The sequence below is a fragment of the Labeo rohita genome, chromosome 1, assembly GCF_022985175.1.
Source record: "Labeo rohita strain BAU-BD-2019 chromosome 1, IGBB_LRoh.1.0, whole genome shotgun sequence".
Lineage (NCBI taxonomy): Eukaryota > Metazoa > Chordata > Actinopteri > Cypriniformes > Cyprinidae > Labeo > Labeo rohita.
This window is the reverse complement of record NC_066869.1, coordinates 35,531,365-35,550,044: the sequence shown is the minus strand read 5'-3', so window position 1 is coordinate 35,550,044 and position 18,680 is coordinate 35,531,365. Positions and strand designations below refer to the sequence as shown.

The window sequence follows — 18,680 nt, the reverse complement described above, 5'->3', positions numbered from 1 at the left end:
GATTGTTAAAAGACACATCTTTGGTACGCGTGTGACGAACCACATGCTTTTGAATTTGATGAGTAGCCACAACAGTCCGGCGACATTTTTGTCGCATTTATGGCTGTCATATGAAGACTCGGCTCAGAGACATGCAAATATTAATATTTTACTTAATTAAATAACTACATTTTTGCAAAATAATCTACTACTATAGTCTAAACTGTTCAATTTTCAGTAAACTATCTCTTTTATTGTTGAAATGTAGTTATGTTTTATAACACAACTCGTTTACTCCTAATTAAAAACAAAAACTGTACATTATACTTAATGAAATTAACATAAGAAAAAGAATATTACAGAATTTTACAAAATGCTTTATTGCAAAGCCTTTTGTTAGAAAGTTGAAAAGAACAGCATTTATTTAAAATAAATATTTTCTAACAATATAAATATATACTATCACTTTTTATCAATTTAACACAACCTTGCTGAATAAAAATATGAATTTCTTTAAAAAAAAAAAAAAAATAAAAGAAAAAAAAGAAAGGAAATTTGCTAACCCAAAACTTCTAAACAATGGTGTATATTGTCAACAAAGATTTAAATTTTGAATAAATGCTGTTCTTTTTAACTTTTCATTCAGTCCAACAGCATGGGATCAGTAAGATTTGTAATGCTATTTAAGTTACATTTGTTCAAAATACAGAAAAAAATAGTAATATTTTGAAATATTTCAATTTAAAATAAAAGTTTTCTATTTTAATATACTTTAAAATATAATTTATTTCTGATGAAAAGCTGAATTTTCAGCAGTCATTACGTCAATATGTCTTTACCATCACTTTTTTTTGTTAATTCAACACATCCTTGCTAAATAAAAGTATTAATTTCTTCCAAAAAAAAAAAAAAAAAAGGTTACTGACCCCAAACATTTAAACAGTAGTGTATATTGTTACAAAAGATTTATATTTTAAATAAATGCTGTTCATGCTTTTATTTATAAAAGAATCCTGAAAAGTATCACAGGTTCCAAAAAAAATATATATTAAGTGGCACAACTATTTCCAAAATTGATAATAAATCAGCATTTTAGAATGATTTCTGAAGGATCATGTGACACTGATGACTGGAGTAAAAAAGTAATTTAAAATAGAAAGCCATTATTTTAAATTGCAATAACATTTTACAATATCCTACTGTTTTCTTCTGTATATTTGATTAAATAAATACAGCCTTGATGTACATATACAAAACAAATTAAAAAATATTACAGATATTACAGATCGCAAACTTTTGAACCAGAGCAGGAGTTTTAATACATTATGGTAAACATAATTTTTTTTTAGATGTCAGTAAACAAGGTAAACATTTGTATTATCTAAATTTGCCATTGGGGGTCAGTAGCTCTCAGACTGAGCTTGAGTCTGTCAGCAAACACACACACAAAGTTGGGCTTACATGTTTTAGGGGGACCTTCTATAGGCATATATATTATACTGTACAATTGTAGTATAATTTATAATCTGTTTGGTCTTATTTGGTTTTGTGGTTTGTGTTCAGGTCATCCTCTGTATCACTTCTCAATGCTTCAGACCAATTTTTCAGTAAACAGAGTAAATGGTTTTCATATGCTATAGTATGTTGCACACATATCTTGTGCTTGTTCTTAAAGGGATTCTAATTTGGCCAGTGCTCAAAACAAGAAAGGACTGGTGTGCAAAGTTAACATATCTGCTCAAATTAAGGTTTTGTAGATAAACATCTCGCATTGCCCAAAATGGCAAATGTACAGCAGTTTAAGAAGGAAATAACAGGCAACCACAAATAGTAAATGATGAACCACCTTCAACCTCTGCTCTTTGAGCTGCAAGTACACTATATTTTACTTCAGTGCAGATCTAGGCTATTATTATATGGCTATTGATAATTGAATACAGACACAAGAGCTGGTGTTCTTTTAAAGGTTCTGATTGTTCTTACCAGTTTTAGAAAACAAACCAGAATGACATTTGTAATGTCTAATTAGTTCATGAGGCCCAAAATGAATGAATTTGCAGCAGTTTTTGTGTCACTTTGCAGTGAAAATCCGTCAATAATCATTATGTATTTATGCATTTATGTATAAATTTGTGACAGTAAATTGTGCATAATTACTGAAATCATTGATACTCTTGGCCCTCCAAGCATATCCAGTAAAATGATGTAAATATACAACTGAAGACAGACATTATGAAAACTATCGAATATTAATATTATTATAGCTTAATATTGTAATTAAACATCTTGTCTAAAAACTTGAATTTTGTTTCATGCTTAACATTAAATTGGTTTTGTTTAAAAAAAATCTCTGAAAAATCCTGTGGAAACTACTACTACTACTACTATTATTTGCCTGTACAAAATGTGTAGGAATATATCTTAATAATGCATTCTTTATCATTTATAGAGACACAGATATTTTTGACCTTCATCAGTGGATAGAAGTTATTCTGCCCTGGAGTATTTGTCGTCTATTTGTACAGCAATTTGTATTTTAAGAGGAAGGCTGCCATCAACAGAAACTTACTAGCCCCTCCTTCTTTACAAAGTCCACATACAAAAAGATACAGCAAAAGAGCTACCAGACATCAACAAATCTTATTTCAGGTACAATATATATTTTTTAAATACATGCATTTTTTATCACTTAACATTCATGTTCTTTTTTTTCTTTGTATGTTGTCTGTGTTTCAAAAGTTGAAGATAATGTTCTGACTAATATTATCTTTTGCACCAGTTTATTGCTTTGTACTAAGAACTAATTTTGAATGTTTTATAATTTTTCGACATTAAACTGCAAAACTAATATAGCCCATTTCAAAATAATATGAAATACAATGCAAATTTTGATCTCTGAGAAAAGAGGAAGATCTCCAAAGGCATCTTTGTCAAAAGTGACACATTCATGTAAATTCGTTATCTTAGACAATCAAATGATTATATTTATATGAATATCAATAGCAATGTTTTCACACCGTTTTTTTTTTTTTTTAAAGGTATTTAACTATGAGAAGAACAGATCTTTTTGTCATCTTTAAATAACCACAACTGTTCACATTTCCTAATGAACGTGAATAAATTTGGACATGCTTATTACAGGGGAAATTCTAGAATGGAAATCAGCGAGGTTTTCTCAACTGACAAAGCTACAGTTGTCATCCAAATAAATCCACATGCAAAAGACAGCATTATTTATGTTGATGGACAGGAGACAGTAAAACATGATGCGGCTCTTAAAGGATTTTTCAAAGCACAGCCAAAGGCACTGGGGGTAATGCATTTAATGATGAATTACAATGATATGTGATTTTGGCAATATTCTTAGCTTTTATTTTCTTTTATTTTGTCAGAGAGTCTAAATGCTGAGTCCAAAGATATGTGTTTGATTCAATTTAGTGTGTGCACACTAATAATCAGTATAGATTTTGTACATTTTTGTATATCCAAACATCAGTGTTAGGCCATCATGAATAAAACGTCTAACCTGTATCTGTCGTCTAGATTGTCCAGATAATGAGTGGAATAACAATCTTCTCACTTGGTGTTTTTCTCACCATCAATGTCGAGTTTCCCAATATTGTTGTTATTTCTGGCCTCACCTACTGGGGATCTTTAATTGTAAGTTAGTTTTGCTTTATTTGTTTGTAATTTTAATTTCCAGCATGAAATTGAACATATCCTGTGTTTCTTTCTCAGTACATCGCTGCTGGATCTCTGTCTGTTGCTGCGCAGAATAAACGTCATCTGCGTTTGGTAAGTTCGTACAGTCTCAATCACTGATTTCAACACATTATATCTTTTTGTCACATCATTTCTGATGTATTTCCACACGAATTCTATTTATGACGGTGCACTTTAACCTCAGTTTATAAAAATGTAGCAGAGGTTCAGATATCATCTGTTAGCAGCAAAGCTTTGATTGTCTCACTAACTTATAAAAAAAAGTGGCCAAAAACTGTGAACTGTGATCAAGATTTGTAACAGAATTTGTCTCAGCTATTTGAGAGGTTCAGGATGGTTGTACTGTAACACTTTTTGTCAGGGTGATTATATATAACACTGTCCATTATACATAAGCATATATAAGTGTCCGATGCTGGCTGAAAATTACCATTTTTGCACTCCTTAAAGGTCCATTAGAGATAAATAGGGAAAGTCATATTTTGTGCTCAGACATCATTTTTCTGGATTTATTTATACATTTATTAACAGTGATGAGTTTCTGCAAGCATTTTCAATCTGTTCTTTGTGTAATTGTCTGAATCTAGTGCATTGTTATTGTAGGTGAAGGCCTCTCTTGGAATGAATGTGTTCAGTGCCATAACTGCAGGACTATCTATTTGTCTGATGGGTATACAATTAGCAGTATCATCGTATCGTGCAAAGTATGAGGTATTACATGCACAATTTTCTGGTCACTTAGTAACATACAAGTACAATGATGGTGGATGGTGCTCAAGTCAGTTCAGATCAATAACAGTTCAATTTCTCAAAAGACAGCAATCTCATTATTCAGCTCGAGTTAGTTGAGTGTTGATTAAATTCACTTTAATACCAGTTTCTGTGTTCCAAAATGTGATTCAGTTGTAAAGCAGCTCTACAGAAGATTATTTTTGCCATCTTCCTAAGTTAAGTACCCCAACTAAGATCCTAACTAAGAAGAACTAAGAAGGTGACAATGGCAAGGAGCCTAAACAACCTTTAGGCGACAGAAACTGAGAAAAAGAAAAGTGATACTGTTTAAGGTACATCACACTGGTATGAAAATGAATAGTCTGTTCAGCAGGTTGGAAAATATGAAGATTAGAGCTGCCGTTTATCCAGTAGTAGACAGCTGGTTTAAAGGGATAGTTCACCCAAAAATGAATATTCTGTCATTAATTACTCACCCTCATGTCGTTCCAAACCCGTGAGACCTTCATCTTCAGAATACAAATTAAGATTTTTTTTATGAAATCATAGACAGCTAGGGTCCTACCATGGTTAAGGTCCAGAAAGGTACAGAGAGCTCTCAAATTTTATCAAAAATATCTTAATTTGTGTTCCAAAAAAGAACGAAGGTCTTATGGGTTTGGAACGACATGAGGATGAGTAATAAATGACAGAATGTTCATTTTCGGGTAAACTATCTCTTTTAAGGACTTCCAGAACAACAATTTATAAATAATTTTCTCATCCCCTTGTCATCCAAGATGTTCATGTCTTTCTGTTTTCAGTCGTAAAGAAATTATGGTTTTTGAGGAAAACATTTCAGGATTTTTCTTCATATAATGGACTTTAATTGTGCCTCCGATTTTAAACGTCCAAAATGTAGTTTAAATGCAGCTTCAAAGGGCTCTAAACAATCCCAGCAGAGGAAGAACAGTCTTATCTAGCGAAACGATCTGCCATTTTTTTTGAAAAATAAAAATGTGTATACTTTTTAAGCACAAAAGCTTATGTAGCACAGGCTCTGGAATGCGCGCTCTTGAATGATTCGTTCACTTTGAACGGATCTTTAATGTGACTCGGGAAGAACAAGTCATCTCGGGGAGTGATTTGTTCAGTCGTGCATGCGCAACATCCTATTAGGTTCTGTACTGGAATTAGTTCACCTGTTTCAAGTCTATGGGTTTTTTGAGTCGTTCGTTTATCTTATAGGGCTGTCACGTTATGAACGAACGACTCAAACCCGAAAACTTGTCAGATAAGAGGTGAGGTGAGCTAATCATATACTAAAGGTAAACAATGAATTAATCTTTTCTGTTTCTGATAGCATTACAGTTTTGTCTTGTTTGTAGTGTGATCAGCATTTGTGTAAGCAGTAGATGTGTTAGGGAAGTAACACGTAACATTTTAATTATATTTTGCTAAAATGAACGAAATGACTCGGAAAAAGATTCATTTATTTTGCTGAACGAGACTCAAAGATCCGAGTCGGTAAAATGATCCGAACTTCCCATCACTACTATGAATCACGTCTAAGTTCATAGTCCGTGTACTCCGGCTCAAAAAGGTAGACAATAGTGAAAAACTCCATCTTATTTTCTCCTACAACTTCAAAATCTTCTGACATTGTTGTGCCTTTTTGTTTGTAAACAGCGTTTGACTTACTTGCACTTTGTAAACATTGTGTCTGTAGTTCCGCGTGACCGTTGACGTGATTCAATAGTACGTAGTGTCGTGAACGCGCATCTCAGAGCCTGTGCTACACGCGTTTTTGTGCTTAAAAAGTATACAAATTTGTATTTTTCAAAAAAAATGACAGATCAATTCGCTACATAAGACCCTTCTTCCTCGGCTGGGATCGTTTAGAGCCTTTTGAAGCTGCATTTAAACTACATTTTGCAAGGTTCAAAATCGGGGGCACAGCTGAAGTCTATTATGTGAAGAAAAATCCTGAAATGTTTTCCACAAAAATCGTAATTTCTTTACGACTGAAGACTGTTACCGGGAAGGAGAGACGTGAGGCGAGCGGATCCACATGCGAGCTTTTATTGACATTTCCAAGCAAAGACATGGTCGTACAGGCAGGGTCGAGACGGGAGCAGACAGGTATATCACAGGCAGTCGAAGAGAGTAATCCAGTAAACAAGCGTGATAGTCCAAAAGGCAGGCGGCTAGACAGTCAGAATGAGAAAACCAGGCGGGAAAGACAAAACACTGGGGACTAGGAACTCGAAACCAGAAACTAAGAAAACGCTAACAATACAACAATACAACAATCCGTGAAGTGCACTGGGAAGGACCGGGGCTTTTATAGAACGCCTGATTGGTCATGGGGGCTGACGCAATCAGTGCGGTGGAGGATGGGAGATGCAGTCCGGAGTGTGGTGCAACAGTCAGAGTGTGTAGGTGAGGTGTTTCTTAAGTTTAAGAAAAATAAAGATATAGCAGTCTGTTCCTCCCACAAACTAACTGACTTTTGGTTTATGTCGTCTTTGAAGCTTGAAAGCTCCAGTTACCATTTATTGTAATTGCATGAAAACAATGTCTTCAAAATGTGTCATGTTCCACAACAGAAAGAAAAGGCATACATGTTTGGTATATTTTACTGACCTATTGCTTAATCCTGACTTTTTATTTTTTTTTAAATAATACCTGCTTTAATATAATTTATGGAACACACTCAGTAGCTGATGTCATTTGTGGAACTGCTTTCATATATGGGCATGTTGATTTTTTGCAGGAATCTATTTTGCGGTCTTCTGGAATAATACTGCTGTTCACTATTTCTCAGTTCATCATCTCAATCTGTGTCTCAGCACTTGCCTGCAAAGCCACCTGCAACATCCAATCTACAGTGGTTAAAGTGGCACTAAACCAGGTAAATGACTTAGATGTGGTAATTCTATTTTTGGCATTACAAGCTTGGCAGTTTTATTACACCAATTAATAGATATTTTAATTAATCAATCACAGGCAGAGTTATTTTAGTATCATTCAGATACCATTATTAGTGTCCTTATTTTATTACATTTTTATTTCTGTTTTAATTATTTTTGTGCATCAAGTTAAGCTAAATGGAAATTAGAAATATTGCTTTAGCAACTAGCTAAATTATGTATTTATATTGTATTTCAGTTAACAGTTATTTTATTTCAAGTCACAAAGATGTAATTTTATGGTTTTAGTTAACTATATGATCATTTTGATCAAAACATGCTACACTGTAAACGTCAGCCCTTCTTCAACTTCTATTGCTTTTTAAGTGGATTGCAGTGGGTTCTTCTTTTTATCATTAATTTGATCAAAGACTGAACAGCCTATGAAAATGCTGTGTTTATAGTGATTGAATCCTTTTGGCAGAATTAAAATTGATAATGATTCTGAGTCTGATTCTTTGTCTGTTACTTCTCAGGGATACTGAGTGATGGTGAGGAGATCCTAGTGGCCAAATGCTACAGAGAATTAAAGTCTTGTTATTTTAGATTTAAAAAAATCTGTTTTAATGTCACGGGCAATGATATGTGTGCATATTTTATAATTATATATGAAATGGATTTTAATATGCTTCTAAGCATCAGACATGGCCCAATGTTTTATAATGTATTTTTTATTTAATGTTTGATAAGGACTAAAGATTGTTTTTATTAACCAGGATTCTTAATCTTAATCTTAATTCTAACACACACACATACACGGTTACTTAACGGTGAGTACTTAGTGCATTTACTTAATACTAAATTGGGACATTTCATAGACATCGATTGTTTTTATATACAGCTAGATATAAATATAAAACTACCTGTGTGTATATATATAGAGAGAGAGAGAGAGAGAGAGAGAGAGAGAGAGAGAGAGAGATTTTTACATGAAATGTTTTTAAGTGAAAGTCTTTAAACATTTACATTAAACTGGCCACATAAAAAAGCAAGGATAGCAAAATTATTCAGAATGAGACTTTATGACGGTCACTGGCAATAAGACAAACAATGTCTTGAGAAAATCTTCGGGGGAAAAAAAGGTAAAAAAAAAAAAACTGTGGCTTCATAATTAAAGCATTTGTCCCATAATGTCTGTTTCTACAATCCATTGATAAATGTTTGAATTAAAATTACAATTTTTTTTAGAAGAAGTGGCTTTGTGTGATTTGGGGAACTTCCTTACTAATTCATCCTAACAGAACAACCGAACAGCAACATTTCTCAGTGTTGCAACACTACAACTCCATGTGGTTTCAATGGACAGAGGTTACAACGCTATCTCACGACCAATTCATATGTATTTTACAAGCTGGCTAATTTCATACAGCTAAATTTGTCTAGACCCCATTAATGGGTAGGTTTAGGGGTGGGTAATTCATACAAAAAGATTGGGCTGGAGGTTATCAGTTAAGACCTCCTGGAAACAATAACGCGTGAGAGTTAATGAATGAATCTGTAACAACAGAACAAGAATTGTCATGTATTTGTCATGTGTTCATATTTCATGTTTGACATGGACCAAAATTTCTTAACCTTTTCAGACCTGAATTTTTTTCACGGCAAATTTTTTTTTTTATCCACTTGATATTTCCTCTTCTCCAACATATAAATGGGTCTAAAAAAAAAAAGATTTTTGCCAAGTCATTTTTTGTTAGATTTTTTTGAAGAATAATAAAAATCAGCATATTTTAACCATACATAATAAGTAGAGTTTGTGCACTATAGTTGAACTAGTGTTTGAGATTTTGAAAAAAAACACATACTGTAAGAATGAACAATGCAGTAAGAATGTGGAAAAAAAGGTAAGATGATATGAAGTCTCAAAAAAACTGATCTTTTTTTTTTTGGTTGATGTGGGTGAATATGAGTATATGTATAAATGTCTTTGTGTGTATGTGAATGGGGTTATGTGTACTTACGGATTGTATTGATGATTTTATGATTGTGTGCACTATAGCATCAAGGCATCAGTGTGTGTGGAGGAGGTGTGAGCATGTGTGTTGCTGTGTATTCACTGATCTCACATCCACTATGGCTGTTTCTCACTAAAGCCAATGAAAAATTGATTTACAGGTTATAGTCACTTTGAAGACATAAATGAAATAATATTAATTTAGTAATATTAATACATTATACATTAACATTAATGTTCATAAAACATTAAAATTAGAATTTGTAGCTCTGTATTTGCCTTTGAAATGCTTTGACAAATTTCTCAACCTATTATTCAACTAATACATGAGGTTCCTGCTGATATCGTTCAAGACCTGATGTCCATTGCGAAAGACATTACATTTTTAAAAAATCCTAGGTGCAAGTTTATGAGGCTACTATTAACATATCTCTGCATATAAAAGGTAAAATGTGGGCTTCATCCGCTTCCTATCTAGTTGGTTATCATGTCTCTCCTTTGTGATTTCTGTAGTTCAATCAGATTCTTCATTATGATTGGTTGATCAGGGACCAATCAGTGACCAGGCATCGCTCATATTATAAAAACAAAAAATTGTATTGGTTTAAACAAAAAATCATGTGATGTCCATTTCAATGTAAGTAGGGTCTGGAATGTTCTTTATAAGCATTTTTAACTAGTTGCTCACTATTCTGTGTTCAACAGGTTTCACTTTATTAACGAGGACATTTTTGAATAGTGGGGTCACAACCTGTACACACACACACAGGTTTGTTTTTGTGAATTGTGGGGACTTTCCATAGACCTCTGTTGTTTTTACACTATACAAACCATATTTTCTATCGCCCTACACCAATCCTACACCTAAACCTAGCCATCACATATAGGGACACTCAGATCTGTTCTACATAGAGAGATCAGTATTTGATTGATGCAATTTGAGAATTGAAAGTAAAGAATTCAAATGACTTGACTGCAGACACAGTCTGTTGTTCAAACTAAAAAAAAGTTTTCTGTGAGCTAAAATATCTTGTTGGTTACTTCTCAGGGATACTAAGTCACACTGACATGGTGAGGAGATCATAGTGTGCAGAGTCTTCTATTGTTACTTTAGATTCAGATACTTCAGAACTCTTTTTTAGTATTACAGGCAACAATATTTGTGCACATTTTATAGTTATATATTAAATTGATTATGCTTTTGCATGTTTTGTAATGTATTATTTTTATTTTAAATATGGCTAAAGTTACATGCGGATATCCTGAACTTGTAAAGTCTGTTGTGATACAATGGTGCAAACACACGCTCAGTGTTTGACTCTTCATTGATTTTAATATATACAAACTGTGTTTTTATCCCCTTACCCTAAGCCTACACCTCACACAAAACTACTGCCATTTTTTGAATGTCAAAAAACATTGTCCTCATAAACCATGTTTACACTGTAACTATGATTTAATAAAATATATAAACACATAAATTGTCAAAAATGGTTTACAAGGAGTTGTCACTTATATATAGTATTTTTTTTTTTTTTATTTTTTATTACAATACAGGCTAATGTAGGCCTTAGTCATTGTCTTGTTTGAGGAACCCTGGCAGTATCATATTTTATGACATTAGTCAAGAGCATCAGCTAACACTTTAAAAATGCAGATGTACGTATATTTCTGCACATATAAGGAAGTTCTTCTAACCACACATAACCACTTCTAGCAAAACATGTGTTTGTTGATTCAGTAGACTTTAGAAAAGGATATAATAAAACTTAAAGCTGACATTATGCGTAAAATGTAAGAATTATCATCCCACAGTTCTGGACTAGTTTTTTACAAAGATAGTCTCAAGACACTGTTTGTGTCAGTGACACTCATGAAGTTTTGTTTTTCATCCTGAATAGTTTTTCTGTCCCTGCTTGTTTATCTGGACAGTTTGTGTTTAATGTAAATGTTTAAACCTTTAACCAGTTCACTTAAACACACACACTGTCCTGTTCTACATCAGAGAGTAATGTAATTTGTGAAATGAAGGTAAAGAATTCAAAGAACTTGTTTGCTTACACAAAGCACTGAGAAATGTCACCAGTTTATTTTTTTAAATTGCTTACGGTTTTAGTTTTTTTTCGCACATTTTTATTTTAAATTTGCCTCCACAGTTTCACTTGAGGCACAACCTGTGAAAAACGGAGTGTGAGTGCCATGAGGAACTGCACTGCACTGCACACTCAACAAGCAAAATAAACAAGACAGTAGTGTTTCCCCCTTACAAAAATCAACTATGGTTTTATTGTAATGAAAGTAACCATGGGTTTTTTGGCATATTGATTACCATTTGTATAACCACAGTTTTACTACAAATACCATGGTTAAACCAGTTAGCAAAACCCTAGACACCATGTTTTTTTTTTATTTTATTATTTTTTGTTTTATTTGTAGTAAAACCATGGTTAATTTTAATAAGGGACAGCTGTCATATCCATGTGTAGTTTAGTGTGTATATGTGTAATCATTTGATGTTTGTGTGTAGAGTTACTATGCAAAAAACACCGTAAATCGTATAAAATCGTTCTAAATCGTTCTAAATCGTTCTAAATCGTTATAAAATCATTATAAATCGTTATAAAATCGTACCCTCTGGTGGAGCAGTTGGTAGTGAGCAAAGCGGCGTTGTGGAGCCGGTCGCACGGCAGCTGCCTCACCCATCCAGGTCCCTGCTAAACCTAATGGCAAGCTAAAGAGCTGAGGCCCTGAGAAGGGTGACCTGGAGATGGAGGGAGCTGTTCTGTTGCGTACATCAACCAACAAGGTGGTCTACGCTCCCGTCGCATGTCGCAACTCGCCCGCCACCTCCTCCTCTAGAGTCAGAAACATCTGAAGTCACTTCGTGCCATTCACAATCCGGGCTTGCACAACCGTGCAGCCGTACAGCTGATAGTGGGGCCTGCACAAGTATGCGTTTCCCCCAGTGAGTCTTTTCACAAAGGCGCTGTGCAAGATCATGGAGGACGAGGAGCAGGTCCTGCTTGTGGCACTTTAACCGTCCACTCGGACCTGGTTCCCAGAACTAATGCTCCTCGTGACAGCCCCTCCCTGGCAGATTCCTCTGAGGAAGGAATGGGCACCCTGTGGTACACACATCCAGACCTCTGGAAACATGTCTGGTCCCTGAACGGGACGCAAAGGTTCTAGATGACCTACCCCTAGGGGTAATAGACACTATCACTTTGGCGAGAGCACATGCCGACGCCTTGAAGTGGAACCTGTTCGATGAGTGGTGTTCCTTTCACCGAGAGGACCCCTGAAGATGCCCAGTCAGAGTCGTGCTGTCCTTCTTGCAGCAAGGGTTGGAGTGAAGGCTGTCTCCCTCCACCCTTAAAGTCTGTGTTGCTGTGATTGCTGCATACCACGACCCCATGGAAGGGAAGTCGGCAGGGATGCATGACCTGGTCTTCAGGTTCCTTAGGGGGGAAGAAGGTTAAATCCTCTCCGGTGCCTCTCCTTGGGACCTGTCTCTAGTGCTCAGAGCACTACACTACTCCCTTCAGCGAGACAATTATTGAAGAGGACTGAGCAGAACCTATGCAAGCACAACTCTTACAGGACATTTCAGAATGGTATATTTTTGTTTTTGGTATAATTTTTAGATAAGCTGTTATTTGTAAATGTTACTGCTGTTTATGTTATCTTATACGGTTTTATCCTTGCTAAAGCGCTAGTACTAAATTTGACTACAGTCCTCAAAGGGATTATTTGATTACAAACTGCAGATATACAGTGATGGCTACTGACTGTATAGCACCATTAGTGTTGTCTTTGTAGAATGAGTGTAGCCAAATATCTGTTGTCAGAACTACAAGCCCATTGCGAAGACTTACCATGGCTTTACTACAGTGGCCAAATCAAACACAGAACCATATTTAGCATGCCTGTAGCTAAACAAGCATAAAAGCTATAATGAAAGAATAGTTTACACTGATCACATAAGGGTTTATGTGAATTTCAGAGTTTGTGAATGTTCACACTACTTCCATTAACGTTTTTTCAAAGGTATTTAGCACAGAACATTCTTAAAATAATGTTTATAGAATGTTCTAATAACGTTATTAATGGTTGATTTACATTCTCGTGACATTAACAGAAAACATTCTCTGAACGTTCTTTTGATGTTATTTGTACATAATTGAGGTTCTTGTAATGGTAAAAGAAAACGTTCTTAAAACAACATATTCAAAACATCCTTTTGATGAAATTTGTATCTCTGAATGTCCTTTTGTTTATTTCTTCTTAACTCCATTTCAGCATCTATGGCTATATTCATGGTGAGAACAAGTTAATCTATACACACACTTTGGGGAAGGGCAATTTCACAAACCGAAGTAAACCTATGCTACACAGGGAGAACATGCGAACTTTACATAGAAAGAACTCCCGACCCAGCCTCAAACCAGGGATCTTCTTACTGTGAGGCAACAGTGCTACCAAACTTTCTCATAACATAAAATATAAGTGTTTCAAACACAGAAAACATTCCAATATAAGGTTCTCATAACGTTATTTCAATGGTAGATTAGAATGTTCCTCAACATTAAAAAAGGACATTTTGAATGTTCACAAAACATTCAGAAATACTTCGCTTTCATAACTTACAGCAAAACGTTCTTGGAACACATTATTGTTAGCTGGGCCAGCCGTTTGTTGTAGGCCTTACAAAACGAATTCTGTAAAAGACAATTTCTCACTTTGCCATGAACTATGAGCATCGCAACTTTGCAGAACAACATTACACACTAACCAAACTTAAAAAGGTGAAACTCGTAATCAATGACCCCTTTAAGTTCAACTATTGGTTTATATTTTATCTTGGTATCAGCACATATTTACACTCAACTGGGGGACCAGGCATATTTGTAATGTCTGGAATCAGAAAGCTGATGTCATATTATCAGTTAAAACCAAGGTTCAGTTTAACACACTAGACATGAGAACACATCAATGGTAAGCATTTGTGATCTATTCATTCTCTGCATCTGGTTTCAGTATCTTATTATCTCACTAGATAAAATGAATGGTTTTGGTAATAGTGTTGTTGTGACAAATATTAACCTGGATTGCAGGTGATGTTGTATTTATGTATGCTCATGAAATGGCAACCTAAAACTTCCAGAGTGAAAAAGTACCGCATTACTGCAGTCTGCTTATGTCAGATACAGCAGTCTCCCCACACTGTCAAAAAGAGCAAAGTTACAGCTAACGGAATGGAAAGGAAATATCAAGCAACCACAATGGTAAACTGTCACCTGATTGGTGTAAAACGGCATTCTGCGGTAGCTGTCTAAACTCAAAACAAGGCATCCTTATTTATTATTAGATTAATAAAACAGTGTAAAAACAGTGTCTTTCTGTGTTTCACATCACTCATATTTCATTATATGTGAATTGTACAGTTATTGAACTCAACACTAAACTGACTTGAGCTAAATTATGACAATATTGTTTTGTTAGAGCTGTTTTACAGCAGAATTTGGATTTGCCACATTGATTCTTTTACTTTCCTGTTTAATATCAAGCTGCTTAGAGAAAAGTCTCTATTTTATAAAGCACTATACAAAGATGACTTGATTGACAAATACAAAAATACTGCCAAAAAATTGCCCAACTGCAAAATAAGTGTATTTTGAACACAGACAGTCTGATTTTTGCCTTTAATCAAGCATTATCTTTGTTAAGTGTATCAACATAATCTTTTAAAGTGTAAAGCAATTAAGTTCATATGACACAAGCTCCTCCTTAGTGGTTCTTTACAGTCCATACACACAAAAATATACCATAAGAGTGATCAACCATCCACATCACCACAACTCATTTCATTTCAGGTAAAATTTTTCTTATTATAGTTTTTTTTCTTATTATAGTGCCTACATTTTAAACACTTTGATACATCAACTACAAATAAATTAATAATACATTTTGACTTTCGTATTCTTTGACACCAGTGATTGTTTTAGTGTAATTTGTTGTTGCTTTTGGTAATTCTTTGGTACCTAAAATTCCATGTAAAGGTTTAGAGATTAGCTTGAATATCAGGGTACAACAACAGTATAAATAAAGAACATAACTTTGAAAATGTCAAAAACAAGTGAAACATGAGGTACAATTATGTAAAATTCAAGTTCAATTTTACATTATAATCTTTCAGAATAGAGGAAAAACTTCAAACATTCACAACTGTTTATCTCAGACAATCTAAAGCTTTTTTAAATATAAATGTAGATGTACATAAAAAGAAGAAAAATCTGTATTATATGCATATTAAATTATATTATAGTTATCATTCAATGAAATTTAATGCTTAATTACAGGGAATTCCAAAGCTTAACTTGGAATGGAAATCACTGAAGTTATCTCAACCGACAGAACTGCAATTGTCATCCAAATAAATCCACAGGCAAAAGACTATGCTGATGAACAGGAGGCCAGAGGGACATATCACAATTCAGCTCTTAAAGGATTTTTCAAAGGACAACCAAAGGCACTGGGGGTAATGCATTTAATGATAAATTACAATGATTTGTAGTTTTGCAAATGTTCTTAGCATTTCATTTCTAGATCGTTTAAAACAACAGAAGTCTCTTGTCGTAAGTGCAAAGTGCAACATGTGTTGCTCTGATTCCCTTTAGTGCAATAAAATCAATGGCTTCTACTTTTGTGTCTCCAAACATAAATGATAGGCCATCATGAATAAAACACCTGACTTATATCTGCTCTCTAGACTGTACAGATAATGATTGGAGTGATGGTCTTCTCACTTGGTATAGTATACAACGCAAATATCAACAGAATGGTTACTATATCTTTAGCTGCTGGCATCAACTACTGGGGATCCGTCATTGTAAGTTTCATTTATTAGTTTTGATTTATTTCTCTTTTAATTTTAATTTCCAGTATAAATTTTAACATATCCTATTTTTCTTTTTCAGTACATCAGTGCTGGATCTCTGTCTGTTGCTGCGCAGAATAAACTTCACCCGTGTGTAGTATGTATACATAATGTGCTGAAATCTGTGGGTGATAACTCCGCTGTCACTACTTATTTATATTACTCAAGAAACTTTTGAGCAACAGTCCACACATCATAATTGTTATCAGTAAAGCCCTCATTGTAGCTTAAGATTGGTCATACAAGGTTCTTTGATTGACATTTGCATCAGGTGCACAACTGACCTTACCAAACTCACCTGATATTTAACAGTTACAAGTTTCTGCAAGTTCTGAAGTTCTAAATTATACGTTCTTTGAGTAAAGACTACATGTAATAGGGTACAATGGGACTACGGGGTAAAAGACCACTTTGATTTTATTTTCATCTTTAAACACTAAAACTAATGAACAAAATGCTATCATTATACAATTGTCCACCAGATTTTTTAATGTGCTGCATGCTGGTTCAGCTAACTCAAAAACTTGCGTACATGAGCTGAGACCTGACGTGAGATTTGATCATAGCCACCACTCACGTCCATATTGATAAATTCCCAGTTTTGCATAGCAATGACCTTACGGCCAATCTTCTGCTGTCATAAAATGAAGCGCATTTTGTTACTCCAATATTCAAGAAAAATAAAAATTATTTTGATCACCATATATTTTGGGAATAAAAATTACCTCAGTGGTCTGCGCAAGAGAAAGTCCAAAGTATAGCCAGTGAGTAACAATAAAATGAATAAACATTCTTTTTTATTATTATTTTTATTTTATTTTATTTTATTTTATTATATTTTTTTTTACTGCTAAACATTCATTTTTTCCTGCTAAAAGATCAAAATATCGAACTCATTTTTACTTTACAGAGGTAAAAACAGAGTTAGGCCACTTACATTCAAGCCATTACACGTCCTGTCACTTTAAAGCTTTTCTCCCTGTAGGTGAAAGCCTCTCTTGGAATGAATGTGTTCAGTGCCACAACTGCAACAATAGCCATTCTTCTGATGGGCTTGGACTTCTTCAACCCACTGCCCCCTTATCATTGCTCCTACCACTATTATGGTGACGATGACTGTGTAATATCTAAGGTACTAAATGTGCAATATTTTGTTTTAATGTGTATATTTAGCTATTATTAGCTGTTTTATTTATTTAAAAGTTCACCCCGAAATTAAGATTGTCATCATACTTTTAAGTCAGTATTTATGTTTATTGATTGACTGATTGAAGCGTGGAAGCTCACGCTGTATTCATTGTTACTGCATAAAATTAAAGTCTTCAAAATACCTTTTTTGCTTTTAAAGAAAAAATAAATGATAGAATGACAAGAGGGTGAGTAAATGATGACATAATTTGTGAACTTTATATCCTGATTTTGAGATATATCCTCATCAGAATATCTGTTTGCTGTATAATATAATTTTTCAATATAACTTTTGATAAACTCAATATAATTGCTGGGATGTTATTTTTGGAACCGCTTTCATAAGTGAATGAATGCGTTTTAGGGATTTGTTTTGGGGATCATTATACTATTGCTGGTGTTCTCCAGCCTTCAGTTCATCATCTCCATCTGTATCGCAGCATTTGCCTGCAAAGCCACCAGCAATAATAACTCTACAGTGGTCAGCGTGGAACTAAACCAGGTAAATGACTTAGTGATGCTGTAATTTCTATAACTAGAGTTCCAGTCAGTTTTATCCTAAAAAGCAATTATTTTAATAGTTAATTTAATCTAGATAAGACAATTTTGCTGGTTTTCACTCTTGCGTGTGAATCTTTTTAGTCTCTTGTGTACTAACATATCTTGTCTGATACTTCCCAGAGATACTGAGTGAGAAGATCCTAGCGCCCAAAATGTGCAACTGCAAGGAATTAATATCTCATATTGTTACTTCTGGCTGAAGCAAGTTTTTTCTCTAGTGTTTCTATCTGTAGAGAGCAAGCATGTTGTACATATTTTATAATTATTGAAAAAAGCTACCTCGAAACCCTGATCAAACGTGAACAAGCAAATCAAGGTCTTCAGGATTTCTAAAAAATGACAGGCAGGTGAGTTGATCAGGGTTGGAGCTAAAGACTGCAATGCCATACAATAGACCTTAAAGGCCATAGTTGTGAAACCATGTATTTTGACATTATTTTTATATTGTTTTTATAATTTTTATATTATTTGTATACTATTACAGCAGATTGTACAAATAACCACAGTATTTACATTGTTAAATATGTTCCTTTAATATGAGATGTGGTTACATGTCTAAATCTGCACAGAAAAAATAAAGGGGAGGTCTAATGCTTTTTCATGCATTCTCTCAAATTTGCACTGTTAAAAAGTTGAATTCTCATGCTAAACATGG

At 34.1% G+C, this 18,680-nt stretch overlaps 2 protein-coding genes across 3 annotated transcripts; both read left to right on the top strand.

Moving 5' to 3' along the window:
* Nucleotides 1–2,543: 2,543 nt before the first annotated feature.
* On the top strand, nucleotides 2,544–8,452 carry LOC127170398 (membrane-spanning 4-domains subfamily A member 4A-like). 2 transcript variants are annotated; one of them, XM_051118280.1, is made up of 7 exons: nucleotides 2,544–2,628; nucleotides 3,121–3,292; nucleotides 3,523–3,639; nucleotides 3,718–3,774; nucleotides 4,306–4,413; nucleotides 7,241–7,327; nucleotides 7,862–8,452. In XM_051118280.1, the coding sequence occupies exons 2-7, from the start codon at nucleotides 3,134–3,136 to the stop codon at nucleotides 7,868–7,870; spliced, it is 537 nt and encodes a 178-aa protein (XP_050974237.1). In that variant the 5' UTR covers nucleotides 2,544–2,628; nucleotides 3,121–3,133; the 3' UTR covers nucleotides 7,871–8,452. The 2 variants fall into 2 exon arrangements, with proteins under 2 accessions (XP_050974237.1, XP_050974226.1); XM_051118269.1 differs by having other exon boundaries at nucleotides 7,190–7,327.
* Nucleotides 8,453–15,176: 6,724 nt separating this feature from the next.
* On the top strand, nucleotides 15,177–18,604 carry LOC127169928 (membrane-spanning 4-domains subfamily A member 4A-like). Its single transcript, XM_051117611.1, has 7 exons — nucleotides 15,177–15,212; nucleotides 15,699–15,877; nucleotides 16,109–16,228; nucleotides 16,317–16,373; nucleotides 17,262–17,408; nucleotides 17,829–17,966; nucleotides 18,146–18,604. Exons 2-7 carry the CDS (start codon nucleotides 15,722–15,724, stop codon nucleotides 18,152–18,154), a joined length of 627 nt encoding a protein of 208 aa, XP_050973568.1. The 5' UTR covers nucleotides 15,177–15,212; nucleotides 15,699–15,721; the 3' UTR covers nucleotides 18,155–18,604.
* Nucleotides 18,605–18,680: the final 76 nt, after the last annotated feature.